Source organism: Trichechus manatus, unplaced genomic scaffold (genome assembly GCF_000243295.1).
Source record: "Trichechus manatus latirostris isolate Lorelei unplaced genomic scaffold, TriManLat1.0 scaffold00030, whole genome shotgun sequence".
Classification (NCBI taxonomy): Eukaryota; Metazoa; Chordata; class Mammalia; order Sirenia; family Trichechidae; genus Trichechus; species Trichechus manatus.
In genome coordinates, this window is record NW_004443966.1 from 3171180 (window position 1) to 3187301 (window position 16122).

Below are 16122 nucleotides of genomic sequence, written 5' to 3' on the forward strand. Positions count from 1 at the left end.
GGGGGCAGTTCTGCTCTGTAATGTGGGTCCCCGTGAGTCGGTATTAACTCTACGGCAATGAGCTTGGTTTTGGTTTTTGTTAAGTGTCTTCGCTCTGCGGTTTGGAGGGATCAGCCCCCAAGCTTAGGGAGAGTATCGGCGCAGCCTCTTGCCTCCCGACTGTGATGTCAGCCCTGCTCTACACCCTCCAGCCCGTTGGCATATTTCCTGCAGCCACAGACCTGGGAGACAAAGGGAAACGTCGGCAATTTTCCGCGTGGAAGTTTGGTCTAGTGTCAGGGTGCAAAGGGGTGCTGATGAGAATGGTTATCAGGTTAGAGTTTGGTCTAAGCATTTTTATTTAAAATTTAAGTGGCATGATTTCCACAACTGAGAGTTGATGCTTTTTTTTAGCACTTATGGAAACATGGCCGCAGAACAATGGGAAGGGTGAAGGATCAGCTTTCGCAAATAACGACGTCTGGGAAGCAGAACAGTGTGGAACTATGGACTCGATTAAGACCTGTTAGCTTCCAGACTAACCTTTGGTTTACCTTGGAGGGGTCCCCAACTCCCCAGTAGGCAATGCTCTGGAGAACCTCCTTGTTTGTCTTCTGTTTTCAGAATCTTGTTTGACCTGTTGGGCTTGTATGTGCTGCCAGCGAGCTGGTTTTTAAAGTATTTGTAGAGCCATCTGGTCTCACAGTGGCAAGGTGAATCTAAGTGGGAGTCCGGCCTCTGCTTTTATTCTGCCCCTGCCCCCCAATATTTTCCTGGTGATGCAGAGTTCTGGAAACACGGCACTGTCTGGGTGGAGTCCCTTCCACCAGACAGCAGCACGTCGGAGGACTAACAGCCCGGCAGGCTATGTTGGGTTCTAGAAACAGGGCTTGTATGTGCTAGTCACAAGGTTAGCTTAGATCATGGCCCTCGGGGACATGAATGGTGTCTTATAAATGGGACGTGAGGCTCCTTCATCTCCTGGCAGCTGAGAGAACCCAGAGAGACGAGGGAAAGTTTTCTAAGACTTTCTGAAGGAGTGGTGTTCAAGGCAAATCCAGCAATTGGCCGTCTGCAGCTCTGTTTCCGAGATGCCTGCGAACGCAGTCTGGCGAGTGCATGGATGTAATAAAGCCCCAGTCGCAGGGCTGGGTCCTCCTTTTCCTCTACCTGTTGGACTTGAGGAACTTTCCCTGCAGCTGCTGGCCTCGTCAGCACTACCGGCGGCCACAGACAGGAGGTCGGAAGAGCTGGGTTCAAGTTCTGGTTGTGCGACGTTCACCTGCCCGACCTTTGTGTATATGTAGTACCGTTGGCTCAACTATTTCTGTGGCTCTGAGACGTTGCTAAATGCTTTGCGTGAGATCCTACTTCACTGTTAGAACAACAGGAAAACAGAGGCTTAGAGAGGAACAGTGGGGCCCGTTCAGGTCTGTCTGAACTCCAAGGCCTGAACCCTTTTTTTAAAAATTGAGATAAAATTCATGTAAAACTTGCCTTTTTAAAATCTACAATTCAGAGGTTTTTATATATTCAGAATGTTGTACAACATTCATCTACATAATTCCAGAACATTGCCGTCACCCCAAAAGAAGCCTGGGACCTCCCAGCACCCCCTTTCCCACCCCCTGGCAACCACTGATCTACCTTCTGTCTCTATGGACATGCCTGTTCTGGACATTTCACATAAATGAATCATACGATAGGTCAGGGCCTTGGGCTTAGCTGTTGAGCATATTGCCTCTGGGGAGAATGGTTTGACCTCTGTTTTCTCAAACGCATTTTTATGTCCACCTTGGGTATCTCTATAGGTTAGTTGTGCGGCTTAAATAAGAACATATGTTGAGTGCATTCTGTGAGCAAGCGTGAGGCATTTTATTTTCATAACTTTCGTCTTGGACCGGTGTCTGAATTTGAAGCCACCCTGAGAGCAAGTCTTCCCGGCTTGTTAACTGTTTAAAGGGAGGCATGTTGACTTATTTCAGAAGGACATTGTGAAGAAAACCAATGACATCTTTAACCTACATGGTCACTGAGTTACTATCGGAACAACTAGGGAATTGGATACGTTTCAAAGGAGCATCCTTTAGATGGTTCCGTAGGGTTGCTACCGGTTGGAATCATCTTGACAGCAAATGGGTTTGGTTTTTAGGTTTGGTAAGCAGGAAAATTACTAGCAGTGCAGTGAAAACACAGGATGCAAATAAAGTCTTCATTAAGCATATGGTACATTTAAACTAGGTGAATTACCACAAGTTACGTCGTGATGGTCGGGAGAGAATGAGCTAGTAACACCAAGTTCTGCCTCAGGGGCAGCAAGCTGCCTGTCTTTAGATATGGTCCTCACCTGTAGCTGTTGTGGTAGGGATATTGATTAGAAGCTGCTTGGGTTCAGCTGCCAGCATTTGGGAATGTAATTTAAGAACAGTGTGGTAGGAATAAAACCTCTGGAATTCTTTGTTGTCGTTGTTAGCTGTCAGTGAGTGGGCTCCAGCTCATGGCCGTCTTACGCATGAAAGAATGAACTCTTGTTCGATCCTGCACCATCTTCACGATCATTGGTACGTTTGGGTCCCTTGTAGCAGCTATGGAGTCAATCCGTCTCATTGAGGGTTCCCTTCGTTCTCACTGGCCCTCGACTTCAACAAACACGATGTCCTCCTCCACGGAAGGGTCCCTCCTGAGGACGTGTCAAAATATGCAAGTCACAGTCTTGCCATTCTTACTTGTAAAAAACATTCTGGTTGTATTTTTGCAGTCCATGATACATTCAATATCCATGATTTCCTAATATTGCCCAATTTCTTTAAGTTCATTCTAGAATCCCAGATTGTTAGAACTGGAAAGGTCACTGGAACTAGCCAGACTGACCGACTCATGTTAAAGAGAAGCTAACTGAACGCAGATAGAAGTTAAATGACGTCCCTGGAGTCATCCCACGGTAAATTATTAGCAGAGTCTGGTCTAGGATCCAAATCTTCTAACAAAAGGAAATTGAATATTGACCTTCACTATTCATGGCTATGGAATCAACTTTTCCTTGAAAATATTTGGGGTTTTGGTAGTGAGCACTCTCTCCTTTGCCATTTTGTCTGCCATATTGATTCCTGTCTCTCTCGGTATACTGCTCCCCTTGCCACAAATAAACAAATAATATGTACTTGTAACTTTGTAACCAGTTGAGTTCTGAATTGCCAATATGTTGGGAGGGAATGGTGTTGGTAGTTAAGAAACACGGTTAAGACATCTTTGGAAACTCTAGTGGAGCTCTTAGTTTGGGATTTAAAAATGATGATTTTTTGAAATGACTCAACCCCATCTTAACCAAAAATGGTAAGCAGGTGGAGTCAAAAAGGAGGAAGGAAGGAACCCACCACCTTACATTTGTGTAGGGATTTGAACATTTAAACCTTTTCTCTCTCTCTCTCTTTTTTCTTTGATTCTCTGACCCATTTAGGGCTAGGATTGCCTCATGCACTTGCTTTGAGGGTGTGAATTGAGGCTCAGAGGGTCAAAGACTCACGTGAGTTACCTTGTGTGCTGGCTGCAAAGCGTGCTGCGGCACCCAGGCCAGCAGACACTAATCCTGGGCACTAAAAGTCACACCAAGAAGCATAAAGGACTTGAACAGGACTTGTGCTGTTTACTGAGCTGTGAGCCTTTGCGGGAAGGCCCTGAAGCCGTGAGCAGCTTCTCATCAGCCTAGAGCCTCTCTGCTCAAAGTGTGAGCCGTGGACCAGCATCACTGGGAACTTGGCAGAAATGCAGAGTCTCAGGCCCCACTCCAGAACTGCTGAGCGTTTAACAAGGTCCCCAGGTGCTTCCTATGTTTGTTACAATTTGAGAAGCCCTGGCCTAGAGGGTGTGTACCGGTGAAATTCGCGGATAACGAGGGAGCGTGATAAGGTGAACCGTTTATGACCCAACTAGATGCTCTCTCTGTACCTAAACAGTTTACGCTTGCCCAGGGGAGGGGTAAGGTGAAGACACAATACAGGGGACTTGGTTTTCTACCACAGTCAGAGCGAGGAAGGGACTCGTTATTTGTGACCAGGTCCTCCTTGGGGGGAGCACTGGTGGCATACCGGTTAATGGCTTGGCTGCTAACCAAAAGGTCAGCAATTCAAATCTACCAGCTGCTCCTTGGAAACCTTTTGGGGCAGTTCCACTCTGTCCGATAGGGTCGCTATGAGTTGGAGTCTACTTGATGGCAATGAGTTTTCATCCTCCTTGTAGAAATGAAAGTCCAAGGGGGTGATGGTGAGAAGGGGTACCCTCCCAGCAGATGACCTGACCTAGGGACACTTTGGACAGCTACCAGCCTAAATCCACTCTGGACCGTGGGGGCAGCCAGCGAGATGGGACTGACAAACCCACATTCCATTCCCTGGACTCCTCAGCCTCCACGCCTCGCTGTTTTCACTCACTCAGCAAAAACGGGAGACAGAAAGGAAACACAAGCCGGCTGTGGCAGAGGCCTTGTTAATTAATAAAACCTGACGTGTGTGTGTGTTGCGTCTGTGCTAGGACAGGGCGGGAGCCCTCGCCCGGACCCCTATACGCTCCCTGTTGCCTGAGGCGTCAAGTCTAAGCCTCTGCAAGGAAAGTGGGTCATGCTTTGGACCAGGCTAAACGCTCACCGGGGCCAACGGCCGTCTGAGGTGCTATGTGGAGGGTTTGTGCTCCTCTTGAATAAAAGCTTCCCCTGGCTCCGGGGGACAGTGTGAACATTTCTAAATGTGGCCTTAGCACATGAAAATCTGCCACCTAGGAAGAAGGTTATTATTTACAATGAATGGTGGTATCTGAAAGCAAGTGGGGTTTTGCTGTTTTTTCGCGATACACTTGAATTTGCTTTTCTTCCCCCTCTTTTAAATCAGTAATTGGAGTGTATGGTTAAAAGTCAGCTATTTTGGAAGTAGTGGAAATTCAGCAATTCAGCATACTGAAACATGCTGTTTTGGAACAATTTTCTAAGTTCCTGTCAGTTTACCAGACCACCCTTGTTTAGGAAATGGGGCTGAATTTTTAATAAATTAGCCAACCAAGAAACCGAATTTACCCTTGAATTAAGAAGGGGGTCATCTTATTTGTACGGCACAGCAACCCAGAAAGATTGCTAGAAGACCTCGGTTTTCTTTTTAGCTGCAAAAGTGGACTCTGACATACTAATGGTTGTGAAGATGGTGCTGGACCAGGCAGCGTTTCCTTCTGTTACACTCCGAGTGGGAGCCTAGTGGATGGCCACTCACCACAACGGGCTGGACTTCTAGCTGGTAAAAAGCTGCAGATTGCAGCCTGAAGCTAGGCTTGATCATTTAGAGCCATAAGGGGTAAGCCGTGAGAAATCCTTCCCTTTTGGGAGATAGACGTGGGTTAAGTTGATCTAATAATAATAAGAATGGCCCATCAACAGCCATGGTCACTTTAAGTAGACATGGACCATAATGGACAAGGCAGGTAATTTCTGTCCCTCTTTTTAAAATAAGGAGCCCCAGTGGTGCAGTGGTTAAGCACTCAGCTGCTAATCGAAAGGTTGGTGGGTTCAAACCCACCAGCCACTCTGTGAGAGAAAGATGTGGCAGTCTGCTTCCATAAAGATCCCAGCCTTGGAAACCCTATGGGGCAGTTCTGCTCTGTCCTGTAAGGTCACTATGAGTCGGAATTGACTCAAAGGCAATGAGTTTGGTTTTGGTTTTTGGTCTTTTTAAAGTGAGGACCCTAAAGCTTTGTGAGGCGAGGCCAAGAGGAAGACCCCAGAAAAAGGTACTGCCTGGATTTGAATCTGATCTTTCCTCTACACTGTTAGATATGCATTTTTAGAATTAAAAGTGAGAATTCCGTTCTTGAGATGATTTATGTCTCTGTTACTCCTCGGGCTAGGATACGTGCGTGTGGGCTGGGTGCGTGGGGGAGGAGAGTGGTTGGCAAAGCCACGGGGTAAAAATGGCATATCTTCCTGGAGCACGAAGAATACACAGTATCTTCATAGAAAAGGAGACAGGAAGTAGAATGAAAAAATGTTAGCGTGTAAAAGGCAAAATTTCTATGCTTTTTAAAGTGAAAACCCTAAGCCTTGAAAGCAGTCCCTTCCAGCCCCTTAGATGTCTGTCATCACCCCACACTGGGCTTCTCCGCCCTAGGGTTGTTTGGGTGGAAAAGTTGGAGAAGCACTCACGTAAGTGCAAGCCTGGCCTTCTGGGCATTTTCCTCTCTCCCACTGTATGTGGCGAAAAGGAATTGCTTAGCTATGTAAACCAGTGAGGGAGAGCTGGCACGCTGCTGTTTGCACAGCTGCTTCTGGGCTCCGTTATCTTCCATGGCCCAGAAGCTTCTGTGAATGGGGCTTGGGAAGGGTTTCTCGAGGGTGGAGGAGGGTTAGAACTTACTGAGAGACAGGTTGTCCTCCAAGCCCATGGGGACGCTGATGGTCAATCTTTTTAAAAAATGTACTATTTATTTAAAAAAATTGTAATAGCTGAATTCCCATGGTTCAAAGTTCGGAAGTTGTAAGAGGATTTCCTGTTCTTCGCTTTCTGTTTGTGGCCCCCAGTTCCCTTCCCGCAGCTGGCTAGTGTGACAGTTTCTTGTATACCCAAGTAAAAGCACTTACCTCTCTTACCTTATGCTGTGTGTGCCAGCCTGTGCCTTGGTTTTCCCTCACTTTCTCGTCCTTGTCCCGCCCCCCACAACAGCACGAGATGCCATTGAGCTGATGTAATTTATTTAACCAGTGCCCGATTAATCAGTATCTAGTTGTTTACAATCTTTTGCTATTACAAGGCTGCAGTTAATGCTCATATCCATGTGCCATTTTGCGCACACGTGGGATAAAGAGCTAAACGAGAAGTTGCTGGGTCAAAGGGGATGTGCCTTATGACTTCATGTTGTCGTTGTGTGCCTGGGGTCGACTTCTGACTCATTGTGACCTTGTAGGACAGAGTAGAGCTGCCCCATAGGGTTACCTGGGCTGTACTCTTTATGGGAATGGAGCCTCTGATGGGTTGAAACCACTGACCTTTCGGCTGCCAGCACTGAACCAGCATGTCACCAGTGCTCCCTTATGGTTCCATAGATACTACCAGATCGCCCTCCAGGAGCTCATACTAACTTACACCCCTACCAGCATGTATGAGAGTATACCACTCACACGCTGGTTATCAGAACCTTTGACGCTGGCTGCGTGATAGGTTAAAAAAAGAGGGGTCAGTGCAATTTTAAGGGATGGCCCAATCTTGAAGGACAATAGAAAATAGCACATCTGCTGCTTTTGTCTTTACGGTGATGACCTAGTGTGGGGTTGCCAGCCTTCTTGGGTGGTGAAGGAATTGGAGTGTTTAGAGTGTTGGAACGCGAGTTTGTTAACTACTGTAACTCTGTGAGTAATAGTTAAAATATTAAAAAACAAATTCATATAATCCTTATAAAAATCGACATTAGATGGGTGGTATGATGTAGCTGAATGAATCATTAAAAACGGTATGCTCTCTGGCTATTTATACAGGGACATCTTCTATAATCTTTTTTTAAAAATTTTTTTTGTTGTTATTGTTGAGAAGATACACAACAGAACGTACACAAATTCAACAATTTCTACACGTACAATTAGGTGACATTGATCATATTCTTCAGGTTGGCAGCGGTTCTCACCCCATCCTGTATAATCATGTTGTTACATACAGGGCTTGAGATCAAAATCACAGAAACGTATCTACTGACCTCTTCAGCAAGGTCAGCCGCGTTTATCCCCGGGACCTCTTGTCTGAGGAGATCTTCACCAGGACTTGGTGTGGGTCTCCTGCCTCGGTCACGCTCATGACATGCAGACATAAGCACTCGGAGAAGGTGATGCATAGATTGAAGAATTTCAGCAAAAAGACAGTTCTTCTGGGAGGTCTTCTAGGCCAGTTTTCTTTTCTTCGTTGGGAAGTCATGGTGGGACGGACTTGCATGGAGCACTTGCCTTGATAAAAGGTATATGATTTTTATTTTTTTAGATCTCAGATTGAGGCAGAAGAATTAGGTATGGTTTTAAGAAAGGGAAGGAACCCTGGTGGTGCAGTAGTTAAAGCACTTGGCTGCTAACCCAAAAGTCAGCCGTTGAACCCAGCAGCCTGTCTGCGGGAGAGAGATGTGGCAGTCTGCTTCTGTAAACATTACAGCCTTGGAAACCCCCGTCCTATGGGGCGGTTCTGCCCTGTCCTGTGGGTCACTGTGAGTCGGAATCTACTTGGCGGCAATGTGTTTGGTTTGGTTTTCAAGAAATGGAGATTTGTCATACCGGCGCTATATAAAATGATGAACTGGATGTGGGGTGGGGGCAAGGACAGGGAAGGGGTTCTGGAAAGGTTTGTCAACAGAGGTGTAAGTTAAATTTGTTTGTAAACATTGTGTGATAGAGTTAGGAAAGAAACACATCACTTTGCAAACAGTCCTAAGCTGACTAATATCACAGCACATACAGGCTTCCCGAGGGGCGTACTCAGCCTGTGAAGTGTCTTAATCACGACACTTTATTGTAGTTGTTGAACTTGGAGACTTTTAGTTTTATCTAGATGTGTTTGGGTCAGCAGAGGGGCAGGTTTGGGGCAGGTTTCACTAGGACTGGGGCAGGTTGGGGACAGGTTTCGCTAGGATTGGGGCAGGTCTCGGACAGCTACCAGCTAAGAGATACGCTTACCTGGGCAGTCCTCCCAGCACCTATCCTCAGGACTCGGAACGTGCTCCACCGAGGCCTAAACATCAAATGCCAGCCAAGTTCCCTTACCTCACGTGCTGGAGGCCCAAATCCAAGTTAAACCAGATCTAGTTCTCAGTACCCCAGCTGCCCTTCATCCCTTTCCTTGCTCTTCCTGGGAATTCTGGGTGAACAAAAAAAAAAAAACACTGACCACACATGTAGGTGTGCTTTGCTTCCTAGAGTTTGGAAATAAATAGTAGTGGTAGCTGCCCCCCAAAAAAATCCATTTTAGTAAATCTGATGTAGGCGGGTATCTCGAATCTCCTCTTCCGCTTACTCACACCTCCCGCGAAAATCTAGACCACTCGGTTAAACACACCATCTCTCCCACCACCCCTACACCTGCCTCTGAGTTTACTTTGTCTTTTTTAAAAGATGAGCTTTGTTGAGAGATGATGCATGTAATACACAGCTCATCCATCTGAAGTGTACAATTCAGTGGTTTTTAGTATGTTCCCAGACCTGTGCGCCCGTCACCACAGTCATTTTGAGATATTTTCATTATCCCAAAAAGAAACCTCGTACCTATTAGCAGGCACTCCCTGCCCCTTCTCTCCGTCACCACACTAGCCCTAGGAAACCACTAATCTACATTCTATCTCCATGGATTTGCCTGTTCTGGACGGTGGTGTATAAATGGAATCATGTAATATTTGTCCTTTCACATCTGGCTTCTTTCACCCAGCATAATGTTTTCAAGGGTCATCCATGAGTAGCTGTATCGGTATTTCATTCCCTTGTATGGCTGAATAATATTTCATTGTTTGAATATACCACATTTTGTTTATCCATTCATCAGTTGATAGACATTTGGGTTATTTCTACTTCTTGGCTATTACGAATAATGCTGTTATGAACATTCATGTGTAATTTTTTGTGTGGACACATATTTTCATTTCTCTTTTGTTCTATACCTAAGGGTGAAACGGCTGGTTAATATGTTGGCTCTATGTTTAACATTTTGAGGAACTGCCAGACTGTTTTCCAAAGTGCCTTCATCATTTTACATTTCCACCAGCAATGTATGAAGATTTTAATTTCCCTATATCCTTGCCAGCGCTTGTTATTATCTGTCTTTTTTGTTCTAGCCATCCTAGTGGGTGTGAAGGAGGTATCTCCTTGTAGTTTTAATTTACGTTTCCCCAATAACTAGAGATGCTGATACATTTGTGTATCTTCTTTGGAGAAAATGTCTATTCAGATCCTTTTCCCACCTTTTAATTGGTTTATTTGTCTTTTTATTACTGAGTTGTAAGAATCCTTTATATATTCTGGATACAAGTTCCTTTTCAGATACATGGTTTACAAATATTTTCTCCCATTCTGCGGGCTATCTTTTCACTTTCTTTGATGGTATCATTTGCAACACAAGTTTTTTTTTTTTTTTTTTTTTGATGAAAATCCAATTTATGAATTTTTTTTCTTGTATTACTTTTGCTTTTAGTGTTTATCTTAGTTATCTAGAGCTGCTATAACAGAAATACCACAAGTGGATGGCTTTAACAAAAAGAAATTTATTCTCTCACAGTCTAGTAGGCTAGAAGTCCAAATTCAGGGCGCCAGCTCCAGGGGAAGGCTTGCTTTCTCTGTCGGCTCTGGAGGAAGGTCCTTGTCATCAATCTTCCCTTGGTCCAGGAGCTTCTCAGCGCAGGAACCTCGGGTCCAAAGGATACATTCTGCTCCTCGCATTGCTTTCTTGGTGGTATGAGGTCCCCCGTCTCTCTGCTTGCTTCTCTTTTTTATATATCTCAAAAGAGATTGACGTAAGACAAAGCTTAATCTTGTAGATTGAGTCCTGCCTCATTAATATAATTGCTTTTAATCCTGCCTCATTAACATCATAGAGGTAGGATTTGCACCACATAGGAAAATCGCATCAGATGATAAAATGGTAGACAGTCACACAATCCTGGGGATCATGGCCCAGCAAAGTTGACACATATTTTAGGGGGACACAGTTCAGTCCATGACAGTGTTATATCTAAGAAGTCTTTACTTAACGCAAAGCCATGAAAATTTACTTCTATGTTTTCTATTTCTATGTTCTTATGTTTTAGTGTTACATTTAGGTCTGTAATCTATTTTGAGTTAATTTTTGTATATGGTGTGAGGTAGGAGTCCAACTTCATTCTTTTGCATGTGGACAATCCAGTTATCCCAGCACCATTTGTTGAAGACTGTTCTTTCTCCCGTTGAATTGTTTTGGTACTCTTGTTACAAGTCAATTGACCATAACTGTAAGGATTTCTGGACTCCCAATACTATCCCATTGATCTATATGTCTGTCCTTAAGCCAGTACCACACTGTATTGAAAACTGTAGTTTATAGTCTCTTGTCTTTTAGTCAGTTTATTGTAGCAATCTCCCAAGTTAGCGCAGGGATGGGCAATCTAAACTTTTTTTTTCTGGTCTGGCTAGTTATTGGATTCTCAAGCTTACAACCACACTTTATTTCTCTTCTGTTCATCTTTGTGATGCACCCTCTCACTGGTGTCAGTAGAAGATGATATCCAAGTAGTCCTGAGAAATTCCAGATGCCTGGCCCCTTAGTTTCCTCTAGCCGTGCCAGCTAAACTCGTGCCAACTCAGTTGCTTTGCTCTGATGGGCTTTCTCAGACATATAGAACTTAACGTGGGTTTCAGAAAGGTGCTCTGGTTTTTAAAATTCTCTATTTGTCAAGTTCAGAATAATACAGCTTAGTCTGTTGTTAGATGATTTAAAGATCTTTTCCCAAACTACGTGAGCAATTCCAGCAGATAGCCCACCTGAGGGGACCATGACATAGTGGCCAAAGCCAAATCTTGCCTTCCCCGGGCCTTCTCTTCCTTCTAGGCACCCGCGGCATTGTTTCATGAGCATTAAGTTTGCTGTGAGTTCTGTTACCTGTGTAGGTGACCCAGACTGGTATTTCTGTTGTTGTCATTAGCTACCATTGAGTTCACCCCCAGCTCGTGGCAACCCCGTGCACAGTGGAAGGAAATGCTGCCCAGTCCTGCCCCATGCCGATGACCGGTCGTGGATCAGACTGTTGTAATCCATAGGGTTCTCATTGGCTGGTTTTTTGAAGCAGGTTGCTAGGCCTTTCTTCCTCGTCCATCTTAGCCTAGAAGCTTCGCTGAAACTGCTCAGCATCATAGCAACAGGGAAACCTCCACTGACAGACGGGTGGTGGCCGTGCATGAAGTGTATTGACTGGGAATCGAACCCTCGTCTCCTGCATGGAAGACAAGAATTCTACCATTGAACCACGGTGGCTTCAAGCTAGTATCTTTGTAGTAGTGGTGAAGTGGACAACAGGCAAGAGATCTGCCCGGAGAGCTGGAACTTTGCGGAGAGCCACTTACTGTCACTTCAGGTTGCTCAGCCCAAGAGTAAACAGCCCTGTCATATCTGGAATTAACAATAGCCACCCTGTACTTGCTGCTTTTATTTCTCTGGTGGACTGTGTGCAGCACAAGCTCATTTTCGGATGATAGTGACTAAAGCCTGCACCATGAACTCTATTATAATTTAAGCAGATCTTAATGTCTGTTTTGTATTGGGCATTTAAAAAATCTGTAAGCAGAAACTGCCGCTCATCTAGAGCTCATTAAAGGCTGCGTGTGATAAGAGGGTAGGGAAGTGAACACATCTGAAGGCGGTGCTTAAGAGCTCAGTTCTGGGGCCAGGCTGCCTGATTGCACGCCTCCTCCGCCATCTTGGACAGGCTACTTCCTCTTCCTAAGCCTCGGTTTTCTCATCTTTAAAATGACGATAAGAATAGTATCTGCCTCCTAGAGTTGTTACAAGGTTGGAATTGCATGTAAAGAACTTAGCACAAGGGTTGGCAAACGTTTTCAGTAAAGGACCAGATAGTACAGATTTTAGGCTTTGCGGCCGTACGGTCTTTGCTGTAACTGCTTGACTCTGCCATTGTGTGAAAGCAGCGTTGACAACATGTAAACAAACGGGCATGGCCCGCTTCAGTAGCACTTCATTTTCAGACACGGGTGGCAGGTTGCGTTCGTCCGGCGGGCTGCGTTTGTCCGGCGAGTTGTATTTGGCCTGCAGGCTGTGTTTTGCAGACCCCTGGCTCAGCACAATGCCTGACACATGGTGGGATTTTAATACACGTTGGCCATCCTTGTGCTTGGGGACTGCCCCTTGACACGGATGCCCATATTTTCCTGATCCATGTTTTTAACAGAACGTTGAGGTCCTCGCCAGCCGGAGCAACACCTCAGAACAAAACCAGGTGGGGGCTGAAGAGCGGGTGAAGGCTCTGAAGGAGGAGAACGAGAGGCTGCGGGGAAGAGTCGGAGACCTGGAGCGGCACGTCGTCCAACTTCAGAGGCAGATCCATGACCTGGAAGGCGAGGAAGCCAAAGCAAGGGAAACGCTCAGGAAGCACGAGGTAAGGCTCGCCGGCCCCCAGCCCGGAATGGCAGCCGCTGATCTCTCTTTCCTGTGTGAGTGGTTGGAGGAGTGGGAAGGGATTTATTCTCATAATTTACTAAGAAAGATATAATGCAATTATGAATGCGTCCTCTGGGTAAGCTGCTGCTTCGTTTGTCAGGGAGTGGTGTGAACGAGAGATATGGTTCTGAGGAGGCCTGGGAATGGGGCTGATAAGGTCAGGGCGGAAAATACAGGACGGGGCCCAGAAACCCCCACTCACCCAGACCTCAGGCTTCTGGCACACGCAACCTCTGATGCTTAGCCGACAGCTCCTAGCACGCGAAAAGACGACCTAACACACCAGGCCTGTTGTCACCCAAGACTGTTTGTTCTTTTTTAACACACAGTCGATGGTCTTTGAAGTCACATGGTTTTTAACAGACCAGTGATCTGGTTCAGTAGACCCCCAGAAGTGAGAGGCACACACAGGTGGCAGTGAGAAACGGTAGCTGACAATGGAAGCAGGGACAAAAGAAAGGCAAAGGGCAATGGATTCCAGCAGACTACATCCAAACGTGGTCATCTGTCGGCGTCACCTGGAGTCCTTTTACAAAACTTTATCTGCCTGAGCCTATTCAGTACCTGCTGGTTCGGAATCTCCGGGGGTGAGACTAGATATTTGTATTTTCAAGAAGCATCTCGATTCTGTGGATGCTAACACCCGGCTGAGAACTGGAACCACAGACAGACACAGACACCCAGGAGCGTGGCTGGCGGGTGCTGTCGTGGGCCGGGGAGTGGAACGTTGTGAGCGCAGCCTGTGCTGCGTCTGGGGGTGTCTCTGTATTCCTTTTACTCAGGCTCAGCACACATTTAAGCACCCGCTGACCCACTGTTTCACTGTAGGAAGAAAAGCGGCAGCTAGAGGAGGCCCTTGTGCATGCCAGAAAGGAGGAAAAGGAGGCCCTGACAGCTCGGAGGAGCCTGGAGGGTGAACTGGAAGATGCTCAGGTAAATGGTCCCCCCTAAAGGAAGCCCAGACAAGCAACATTGCAGGAACTTGTAAAGGAGCGGTCCCCTGCTCCTGCTAGCTCCTTTCCACCTGCAGTAACCTTCCAGGTACGCCCTGACAGCTCAGAGGAGCCTGGAGGGTGAACTGGAAGATGCTCAGGTAAACGGCTCCCTCCTAAAGGAAGCCCAGACAAGCAACATCACAGGAAATTATAAAAGAGCCATCCCCTGCTCCTGCTAGCTCCTTTCTGCCTACAATAACCTTCCAGCTACGGTCTAGACCAGTGGGTCTCAGTTGGGGGTGATTTTGTCTCCCTCCCCCTGCCCCTAGGACATTTGGAGACACGATTGCTAACCGGTAGGTTTGAAGTTCATTCCACCCAGAGGCATCTCAGAAGAAAGGCCTACTTTCCAGAAAGCAGCCTTTGAAAACCCCATGGAGCACAGTTCTACTCTGACATGCAGGGGGTCCCCATGAGTTGGAATCAACGTGACGGTTCTGGTTTAGGGGACATTTAGTAATGTCTAGGGACATTTTTATTCTCATGACTGGGTTAGGGGTTCAACTGGCATCTAGCGGGTGAGAGGCCAGGGGTGCTGCTACGCAGACTGCAATGCCCAGGACAGCGCACCCAGTAAGGAATTGTGCAACCCAAAATGTCAGTAGTGCCAGGTTGAGAAACCCTGCTTCAGACGGGTAAGAGCTTGACAGCCTTCCCAGGATAGAATTTGAGTTCTGTGAGGAGGCCAGTGGAGTGGGTCCCCGAGGCAGTGCGGAGTCAGCTTTCTGGCAGACCTAGTTTCCCTTCTCCTCTGGGCAAAGGCATTGCAAGAGCAAGCGAGCCTTTCAAGATGGCTATTACAAGGAGCAGGAGGAAGTAGATGCCTTGAGAGGAAATAGCTATCTCTATTCAAAATCAGCTTGTTCTTAGCAAATTAGATTTTCACACTTGAAGGTTAGAGAGATTGTCTGAAGTGCACTGTTTTAAAAAAAAAAAAAAGCCCCCACTGAAGTTCTAAGTTGACTTTGCACAGCGCCCGGGCACGGTCCAGGCCTGCCCTTCTGTCTGCCCCCTCACTCCCTAGCTTCCCTCGGGCCAGTTTCTGAGGAGATAGAGCTATTGGTTTTGAGGGCTGTCTAAGGGGAAAGTTGTTAAAGCTTTCCATTAGAGACCCCCTTGTGTGGGTGGATGGGGGAGGGCGAGAGAGTTTAAGGCACATTAAAGGTGCTTAAGAGCTGAGAAGCAGCCAGAATTCAGATCTCAGAGGCCTAGTTGCAGCTCTTGTTTCAATATGCAGCTGCGTCTCCTCAGGGTGTGGAGAGGAGGAAGCCCACGCTTGCTCTAGGATTCACTCAGGTCAGCCTCGCCTGGGGCTGCTCCTTCTCCCTGGGTTCTGGTAGAGAACTTGTTTGTTTGTGAATTTTATTGTTATAAAAATATATAGAACAAAAATTTTGCCATCTTAATCATTTTTTAAAATGTTATTGTGAGGAAATGTGTATGACAAAGCATTTGCCACTTCATCAGTTTTGAAGCCTACAATTCAGTGACATTACTTTCACCGAGTTGTGCTCCCATCCCCACTGTCTATTCCTCAGTTTTCCATCACCCCAAACAGAAGCTCAGAACCCTTTAAGCAGTAGGTTCCCATTTCTCCCTCCCCCAGGCCCCGGTAACCACTGATAACCTGGACAACCTGTTTCTGCACCGCCGAACCCTGTTTTTTCCTATGTTTCTTGCCTGACTGCTGCAACTTTGGATTTCTTTTTCTTTTTTTTCTTTAATTCTAGATCTCTGTTACAAACTCTTGATTGGTTGATTTTGTGTGGATGGTTTGTGACAAACTCCTGATTGGTTGATTTTGTGTGGATGGTTTGTGACAAACTCCTGATTGGTTGATTTTGTGTGGATGGTTTGTGACAGACTCCTGATTGGTTGATTTTGTGTGGACGGTTTGTTACAGACTCCTGATTGGTTGATTTTGTGTGGACGGTTTGTTACAAAGTCCCGAT

General features: G+C 46.2%; 1 protein-coding gene across 3 annotated transcripts in view; it reads left to right on the forward strand.

Annotated features, from left to right (window-relative positions):
* The window catches only part of CGNL1 (cingulin like 1), a 180538-nt gene that overhangs the window by 130372 nt on the left and 34044 nt on the right, over positions 1–16122 (forward strand). For all 3 annotated transcript variants that reach the window (XM_023729667.1, XM_023729668.1, XM_023729669.1), the window contains 2 exons: positions 12907–13113; positions 14004–14108. In XM_023729667.1, coding sequence (XP_023585435.1) covers positions 12907–13113; positions 14004–14108 — 312 coding nt within the window. The remainder of the gene's footprint in view (positions 1–12906; positions 13114–14003; positions 14109–16122) is intronic.